Source organism: Heliconius melpomene, chromosome 1, assembly GCF_056956725.1.
Source record: "Heliconius melpomene rosina isolate 202511_hmr_F chromosome 1, ASM5695672v1, whole genome shotgun sequence".
NCBI lineage: Eukaryota > Metazoa > Arthropoda > Insecta > Lepidoptera > Nymphalidae > Heliconius > Heliconius melpomene.
Genome location: NC_140389.1, coordinates 12,075,655 through 12,085,427, shown reverse-complemented (window position 1 = coordinate 12,085,427; position 9,773 = coordinate 12,075,655). Strand labels below are relative to the sequence as shown.

At 31.8% G+C, this 9,773-nt stretch overlaps 2 protein-coding genes across 2 annotated transcripts; one reads left to right on the top strand and one right to left on the bottom strand.

Annotated features, from left to right (window-relative positions):
• Window positions 1-968: 968 nt before the first annotated feature.
• On the bottom strand, window positions 969-2,501 carry Arpc5 (Actin-related protein 2/3 complex, subunit 5). The gene is made up of 3 exons (XM_085186517.1): window positions 2,259-2,501; window positions 1,641-1,713; window positions 969-1,271 (listed from the first exon to the last, which is right to left on the bottom strand). Exons 1-3 carry the CDS (start codon window positions 2,396-2,398, stop codon window positions 1,032-1,034), a joined length of 453 nt encoding a protein of 150 aa, XP_085042643.1. The 5' UTR covers window positions 2,399-2,501; the 3' UTR covers window positions 969-1,031.
• Window positions 2,502-2,803: 302 nt separating this feature from the next.
• On the top strand, window positions 2,804-5,464 carry Ccm3 (programmed cell death protein 10 Ccm3). The gene is made up of 5 exons (XM_085186505.1): window positions 2,804-3,076; window positions 3,263-3,440; window positions 3,608-3,740; window positions 4,274-4,435; window positions 4,881-5,464. Exons 1-5 carry the CDS (start codon window positions 3,005-3,007, stop codon window positions 4,963-4,965), a joined length of 630 nt encoding a protein of 209 aa, XP_085042631.1. The 5' UTR covers window positions 2,804-3,004; the 3' UTR covers window positions 4,966-5,464.
• The last annotated feature ends 4,309 nt before the right edge of the window (window positions 5,465-9,773 follow it).

Below are 9,773 nucleotides of genomic sequence, written 5' to 3'. Positions count from 1 at the left end.
GGCCATGGCCAATTTAATTCTTCAATTACTGATTTTCGGGCCTTTTTCGTTTTTTCTTTCGGCTCTTTCAAGGCCCGTCCACCCGGCTCTTTCATAACTTATTTTATAAAAAAATGTAACCTCCAAAATGACAACGATATCAAAACTTTTCAAACTCAATTTTAATGCAGTTACAAGGCTAAATATATACATAAACTCAATCTATATTCCAATTACCCGTATTTGTTTACAATGAAATACTAAAAAACAACTCAAAGGAGGTAAAATACTTACTTTGGAATGCCAAAAACTTCAACTCGACGTATGGGCGTCCGTTGGTTCCGATGAACTGTAAATTTTTTAGAAAATCAATATTGCCATTTAAAAATAAAATATTCTAACGAATCCGTTCCTAAACTACTATAATATTGCAAGTGGCTCTTTCAAAATCTGGCTCCTTCATGCCTTCATCCCTTACATATCAACGAAAATCAACGTTTATTAAGAAATAATTAACATTTACCAACATACCTCTTATACACAAATTATGTACGCATTTACGTACCTGCATATATATTATTTCTAAAGTGTCATTGTAGTTGTATAAAATAGTTATCGCGGTTGACGAGTCCGGATAATCGCGAATCTGTATAACTGAGGGCCGGATAATCGAGTTTCTACTGTAGTACAAAACAGTACAAATTAGTAAAAGGCGCAGAGACACAAGGGTGTGACTGTAAGGCGACTGTTGGGAATGAATTAAAACTTCTTAACATTTTCATTTCTTCGCTCTGGCATCACGGCAAAAATCCGGCGTTGAGCTCCTTCACACACACAAATCCTAAAATTAATAGCCTTAAAAGAGAGGGGCGGGGGCCCTCCCCCCTGGTAGAATGGATATTAAAGCCGATAGTTTAAGTGACGTGTCAGTTGAAAGGGCTCTGGTGGGCAGGCCCAACGCGCGTTGAAATCAACAATAAAACACTGAATGATAACTGAATAAGTATAATACATTTTATTGAACATATTTATAAAGAATATTTACATATACACTAGACTTTTAATCTATCAGATAGAACACGCACAATTGAGCCAGAACCGCCAATATTAAATGCTTTTTCATGCCACAACAAAAGATGCCCACTTGATCCCTCTGAGGGATACTCAAAGCCTCTGTAAATATATTTCATCAGAATATCTATATCATCCAGTGAAAGAGTACCAACAGCTTCTTCAATTTGGGCTGATTTTATTGCAAGTAATACTTTCAATGTTAAGCTTAATGCATTATCCTGAAAATAAATATTAAATTACTACTATGTTGTAAATAGCTTATTCTTTGATAGCAAATAAAATGGCTTAGAAAAGTATATATTATTTTGTTTATTTAATTCTATGCAGCAGCAATAACTCAATTTGGGTTGAATCAAGGTTTCATATTTTTTAATAAATTTAAATTAAATTTAATAACTTTAAATAGTTTACATATTGTATTATTATATTTATGAATTGTGTGTTCGCCTTTAATTAGGAGTAATAAATAATTTAGTAGATAGAAATAAAATGTCATAACTTCTTGGGTGCCCCCTTTGGAGATGTATATGATATTCTTTGCTTTTTTATATATTATTGCTATTATATTAAAACAACTATTGACTTACTTTTATTTGTTGATCAGAGGACCCCAAAGGTGCATTGCTTAACACATGCTTAAGTGCTTCAACATATCTGCCTGTATTCATTTATTAAGGAAAAAATATGACATTGACTAAATTGGTATTATGAAAGTAATTGTGGATAATTAAAATAAATTTTCAAGTACCCCCTACAGTTGATTTGCTCCCTACTCAGGAAATGTTTATTATTTAAATTATTTTCACTTCTGAAAATTTATCTTCAAATTTGAGTTTCTCTACTCAACATGCAATATCATGATTTCATGCAAAGAGCAGGTTTACAAGTTGATACTGTGTTCTTATGAACAGGTAGATTTTTTCAGTTCATAATAATATGTAAGATTTTTAAGTTAAAAGTGTATTTAATATTTTAACAACCAAAAGGGATTATGACAAAAATGTTTTGTTTCATTTTGTTGTTTCCATATTTTACAAGGATATACTTCTGTGACTGTGGCGAATAATTAAAACATTTTATCATTATAATTTTATGATTCATATAGTACTGTCATTGTCATGTTATCAGACAACTATAATATATATTAAGTTACACTATTACAGTACCTGAAATAAAAGTATTAATTAAGTTATTAAAAAGGATATTGGTTAAGAAATGCACAGACTTCTGCTTCATCAGGTCCGGTAGGCACAGATTGCACTGCGTCGTCTTCTTTAAAGTTATCTTCATTGTACTGATCAATATCAATTTTACGAAAAGCGGAGCTGGAAGTGTTTTTAGCCATCTCTTTGACAGTTTATTAAATTAAAACTACTTTTAAATATCAATTCTTAATAGCAATTGATATCAAACAAAACAATTATATTTTAAATTGTAATCACCACAGTAATCACAAAATAATTGTAATCGAAATGTCAAAGTTGAGTTTTTTTTGTATTACTTTTTAAGTTATTAAGTATAGGGCTGCCAGAGCTAATATTGAAGAAAAATATACTATGCACAGTAAGGTTATAAATTTTTTTTATTAATAACAAATTGATTTCCACAAATGTTATTTGATCTTTTTGGGTTGAATAATTAATAACAATAATTAAATCACTTAAGAAAGAGAAAAGTATTTTACAATATTTAAAAGTATAATTAAGTTGTCATATTCAATATTTTTTGAACAGTTAACATTCATTTGAAATGTCAATTGTCTTTACTGTCGAATATCTCACTTTTCTTTTTATCTACATATTGGCCTAAAATATTTTTTGTTGTTACAGTGTACATTCAAGTTAAATATCGACGATTAGTTCTTTTCGTATAAACTGCGTCACTGTTGTATAACATTATCTAAAACGTTGTTTTTTTGTAGCAGTAAAGTTAAATTAATTTGTTGGACATAATGACAATGGGTGATGAATTACCTGTCACTTCTTTAGTTTTACCTGTCTTAATACGTCCTGTTTTAACACAGGTATTTATTTAAATAAAATACTACATAATTTTTATTATCAAATTCGCATATAATTAGATTTAAAGTAAAAGTGAAATAAGAAAATTGCATATGAGTAGCTACCATATGATTCTGTTATTGACGTTAATTAAGGTGTGGTGACAGTGGCTGAGATCAATTAATCGTAAATCTTAAAATATATTTCAGTTAGAGAAATATGATTTGGGTGCTTCTCAAACGTTGCGTGCTGCACTTACAAAGGCGGAGGCAGCTATTCCAGGTCTCAATTATGATTTGGTTGCTGGCATCATGAGAAGAGCAGATATTCCTGTTAATATGAATGAGAGCTTACTTCGTTTACAAGGAACATTGACAGAAACCGAATGTATGTAAAGCACAAATGTAATTTGATTAAATAAATAAATTTCTTTCTAGGTCTGCATGTATTGCTTGCTAAACTTAAATATCTCTTTTTCTATTATATAAAATATATGATAATAGACAAATAGAAATTGGCCTCAGATATATTATTAATTTGTTAATTAACAATAGGTGCTGACTTGAGGTTAAATAGATCAGAAGAAGCATTTCAAGAGTTAAATAAGAAATCCACAGCTTTAAAAAAGATTTTAAGCAGAATCCCTGATGAAATTACTGACAGAAAAACTTTCCTTGAAACAATCAAGTAAGTTAAAATTGTAAATAAGCTCTTTAGCGGGCTAGACAGTGGGAAGTTAAAGACACTCACTTTCCCAAATGATGCCCAATCTTCGAGACATTGAGTGTTCAGTAGTGGAACTCAATGCAGTGGTTCTTGTTACTGAGCGAAGAAATGAAAATAAGTTATTCCCCTTAGAGGTAATCAAACCCACAACTGCCCTGCTTTACCACAATGGTCTCATATATCAAAAGATATACTTTAATACAATGGTAACCCTGCCACTGTTGTAAACAATAAATTTAATTGTTTTATAATTAATTAAATATATTATTAAGAAAAGTGTACACCCTGATGTCAGTCATAATTTGACTGTGAATGTTGGAACAATTTAATCTCCACTCAGGGGCATAATTATATTCAAATTGTTTTTATTTCCTCTTTCCTGTAAAACAAAGTGTGACTTGACACATATTGTATTGTAGGCGGAGTACATGTCACATATCTGGGCATGTAAGTTCTATTTGTCTACATATTACTAACAGATTTTTTTTTTAAAGAGAAATTGCATCAGCTATAAAGAAGTTGTTAGATGCAGTCAATGAAGTGTCATCATATACCCCTGGTCCAGGAAAACAAGCTTTGGAACAAAGAAAAAGAGAATTTGTTAAATATTCCAAGAGATTTTCTAATACTTTAAAAGAATACTTTAAAGAAGGCCAGTAAGTAGCATTTTCATATCTAAAGCATTTTTTTCTTAGCTTATGCATAGCTTAGCATATGCATATATTGCATTGCAGATTAGGCAGAGGGAATCAAGTGTTACAACATTACCCAAATTATGCTCAATTTTCGAAATATTGCGTGTTGAGTGTCAGAATTCAATGTATACTCACTCAATATAATTTTTTCTTGTGACTAGAGTGAGGTAATGAAAATACATCAATTTTCAAAATGGGAATTGATAACACACTATTATTATTTTTGGAGTCAGAAGCTGTGCGGTTATTTATACTTGAGGTTAATTTAGCCTCCTAATTTCAAATATGAAAAAAATATGAGTATAAATATCATGTGTAACAAGATAAATTTGAAGATGATAACCTATTTTTATATAACATGTGGTTTAAAAAATGTTTTTCTTATATTATTTTTATTCTTTTCCAGAGCCAATGCTGTATTTGTTAGTGCTCTATACCTCATTTACCAGACCAATCAAATACTATATACTGTGAAGAATAAATCGGAATAATATTCTGAAAATGAATAGTTGACAATAGTTGATGTTATATTATGTAAATTGATAGATATTCATTTTATGAAAATTATAGTTGCCTATATATTTAATATTTAGTTTCTATTTTATTTTTTAATATTAGTACACTAAATTTGCTTCCTTAAATTAATGAGACCACCAGAGTTTCTTAAACTAGGTAGAGTATCTAACTTGATTATTACGTAAAACAAAAAAATACTTTATTCCAGGTCCCCGAGAGTTTTTGAAAATATCTATGTTTATAGTTGCATTGGATTTAGTTATGAAATATTATATGTAACGTAAATAGTTTAATTATAACATAAATTTACACTGATTGTACTGTGTATTCATTGTTATGTTGAGGTGATGCTTTGTGAAGGCTAAAGAAATGTAAGGTAAATTTAATTATAGTCATAAATAATATATGAAAAACAGAGTTTATACAAAATAATTAAGTTTATATAAACAATAAATATATTATTTTTATTCATTCCTTATGTTTATTATAATTTTTCAACCACACATTTTTCTGCCAGGCCGTCTGTCTATATGTTTTTCAAAATCCTTTTTCTCAACAATGCTTGGAGATAAGCTGAAATTAATGTCAAATATATACTGACAGGTCTACAGTTCCTTGGAGGACTAAAAAAATAAAGTTAATAAACTATTTTGTCGTTTGGAGCGTAATCAAAACTTACAAGATACTTCCCATTAACCTAAAATCATGAAATTTGGCAAAAAGTAAAAATTTACAGTAGAAACAAAAAAAAACCTTAAATTGGATATTTATAAAATAACATTAGGTAGGTACAAACTTCTTGTAGCTTATTTTATACAAAAGCCAGGGGCTTGTGCCCCTTGTGCGTGCAACTGTAAACGCGACAGGTTTTTTGTTCGACTCTTACTCGAGGAAATGCCATATTTAATATTTCCATTTTCCTCGCTCTGGTAACGATTCAAAGCGCAGCGTTAACCTCCGCTCAACACTAATGTGTCCAGACTTCGGCGGATAGTAGGAAATGAAAGTGTCTTAATGGGAAGGGAGTGACTTCACGCCTGCTGTGTGTGGGATACAGCTTGAAGATAATAAAAGTCTTTAGATTTATTATGTAAGAATATGAAAAAAAAGAGTAAGTATTTATTTTTAGTTGACATTTTACGTAGTAGGTAATCTCATAATTATTATGTCTAATTTTTACTCATAATTATTGTCTAATATTGCAGCACAACCTAAATAGTCTTAGCTATCTATTATATACGTATAGGTAGCGGAAAGGTGTACGAAACGATACCTCGCGTTAACATTAAATCCACGTCTACGGCCCCTTGGAGCAAGGAAGATATTAAGCGTTTACTTACTTATGCATAGTTTTTGCAGTAGGGGAATTGTGCTTAAGATGACATACTTTTTGTTTGAAGACAAATATTTCAAATAAATAAAGTGATCTGAGAACAGCATATTGCGTATGCTATTATATATTTAATAATCAACGAAATTATTTTAGTTTCAGAACAATCATCTTTCAAACATCATAAAAACAAACAAAAATCGCACTTAGGTCGACCGGTGTAAGACGACATATCTACAGGGTAAAATGACATACTTAGTATGTGGCATAAAAATGCCATCATTATTTGTCGAGCGTAGTTCACAAATAAATAGTTTCTTCTTTGCTGGGGGCTTTTAATCAGTATTAAGGCCAGATTAATATATGTTGCAAATTCTATGAGGTTGGATTCCGTTATCAGTCACTTCCTTTTCCAAAAGGGAAATAAGCTTCGTCACTTGCGGCTATTGAATGCCCTTGCTCTAGCAGCCTTATCCATGTCTTCTTGTCACCAATATATATTCGTTTGTAATTGCCCGGCATTTTGTAGGTAAAGTAAAAAAATGCATCGATTCTAATTATAAGGGTAAAATAGTATGCCATCTTATACTCACATTTTGTATGTCATCTTACCCAATAGATATATGAATTTAATTTTAACCGTTGTGACAAAAGTTTATAGGTCAGGATGCGCTTTTAGCGTTAGTTGTGTCATATAATAATCATATTTTACATTTATAATTAGTTCAAATAGAAAATCTTTATCTTACATGTCTTTTCACCACCAAGCAAAAGCGAAAGATAAATTTGTTGCAATTGAAAATAACTAAAACATGAATTACTTGCCCATCTGCATTCACTTTCAGCCATAGTGAATTTAAGCACTAGCTGCATCTACAGACACTCTCTAAAACGTCACAAGATCGCACTTTGCGCTAATAGTTTCATCAATATTGGTAGTGTGTCATCTTATCATAGTATGCCATCTTGAGCACAATTCCCCTATTTTATACGAAATTCGAAGTGTAACCTACAGGATACTTAATGCGCACTTACAATTAGGAATTTTGGTAAAAGTGACAAGCTAACAGTATAAAAAAAGGGAAAAATACCGAAAATTGGAATTTCTAATAGGTATATTTAACAGAAAAAACCATTACAAACTTTACACTCCCGTGAACACAACGTCACATTCTCGTTGACCTACAATCATGAAATTGGTACGTTCTCTAGTATAGATATGTGTATTATCTTTATTGGTACGGAACTATTGGTGGGCGAGACTAACTCGCTCTTGACGTATTTTTTAATATACATATATATAGGTCATCTCGTACACACGTTACGTACAATATTGGAGACCAGAGTGTCCAAGATGATCCTTTAGCATAGTTTTAAAAACGTTAAATATTACTACGATAGATCTATAATCTGATTACTATAATCAAGTGCTATTCAATCCATAATAATATCAATATCACGTATTACTACTACTGCTACTTCGGGTCTCCTCTTTTAAAGGACATTGTGTGCTTTAATTCGCCAATATGGTGAACACAATAACTAGTCCACTAGGGAGTCAAAAAGTAGGTACCTACATACCTCATATTAAATCTTTACATAGGTGGGTTGCTATTGCATTTTCTTTATTCTTTTTAATGTTAAAACTTCGGCAGCCAAAATTTTTTCACGTTTTAAAAAATAATGTCCCTACTCACTATCAATTTCGTGATGGTTATCGCTAATAACTTTTGTTCCAATATAAATATTATTCCTATTACTATACACTTAAATAAGCTTTGGATTAAAAGAGGAAAAATGAACTGAATAGATTGAAAGAACAAAAAATACGTTCATGGGAAGTGTCGAGTCAAATGATCTTATTTGCGGCGTGCTTTTTTTTGTATATTATTAGGAAGTTGGTGGAAAATCGGTTCGTGACCGCGTTGACGTGGGTCATGCAGCCTCTGATGTGATTCGTCTCGTCGTGCGACAGCGGACAATGGCTGGTCGCCGGTCGTGCCTCTTGAACTCGGCGCGTCTCAGTTATTCCTGCCCGTGACACTTGACACAAGCACCCGCGGTCCACGACCTCACATACTTCAGCGTACACATTTTTTACCTCATTCCAACCTATCTTTCTATTGACGGTGGCTATCAGTGATTCGATTCGAAAGAGTTAAATTAAAATGAGTTTTTTTCTTAAAGTGTGAACATTTTCCTACCTACATCGCCTACTAAAAAATCGTTTATATTTTTGAGATATAAATTTGAATTGGATTTATTTTTTAACTAAAAATAAAAAGAAAACTTTTAGTAGTAGTTATAAGGCTGCATAATTTTAAAGTTTATTATTAAGTAGGCATGTATATTATTTGTGGCTGATTACCAGGAATAGTGGCTATCTTGCAATATAATCTAAAATATAATAAAATTTCAATTAAGTTTCAAATTATTGACCGTCTACAACATTTATCTATCTAAAGGTATGGGATCTATAATGTTTTAACTCTAATATTCACTAAATAAATATCGAACGCAATTAAATGATTAAGTATGCTAATGACTGATTCACACTGTAACCCGCATATAGCAGGATAGGCAGAGGGAACCTGGGAACCTAGCCATAAGACATTCCGTTCTCATTAAGACACCTCTGTTCCCCACTTTCCGTCAAATTTTGGAGGCATTGCGTGGAGTGAGGTACAATCAACGCAACAATAATTGCCTTGTTCAAATATGATATGAGTATTTAAAAAAAGTGTTGAACGTTTTACTGGATTCCAATAAATGGCTCAAGATATCTTGTAGATAGTTTTACTATGTTACTATGTTTTTGAGGGAGTAACTTTATATTTATGAATACTGGCCATTAACTGTGTAAATTTCACCTGTGTGCGACGTGTAAAACATCGTCATATTATATTGTTTGAAGTGTAAATTAAAGTGAGTGGGTACATTTCAAGTGTACGCTTCGTACCGTACGTACTAAAAAGTGTTAATAAAGAAAATTATAATCAATGAGTAGGTGCTTACACAGCTTCTACCTATATATATATATACATATATAGTTACAGGCTCACTTACTCGTACAATAGGTCACTTTCTTTCCGGATCAAATACGTACATCTTATGACACCGAATCTTAACAATGAGTCAATCATACGGATAAGTTAAAATATTCATAGCTTCAGAGCGGGGGCGTCAGAGCTCTGCCGGTGCCGGCGCCGTGCCCCGCTTGATAGATGAAAGCTTATGATGTGCGAACTTATAAAACTATTGTTATTAAGACATTCATATAGAATATACGTTCATATAGGTACGCAAAAAACAATATTCTTTTAGCTTCACGCTGTATCCCGCACATAACAAAGTAAGCAGATGGATCCTGGGAACCTACTGATAAGACACTCCGTTCCCATTAATCGAGGCATTGCATGATGAGTGGCTGAACTCAACGCCACGCTTTAGCTC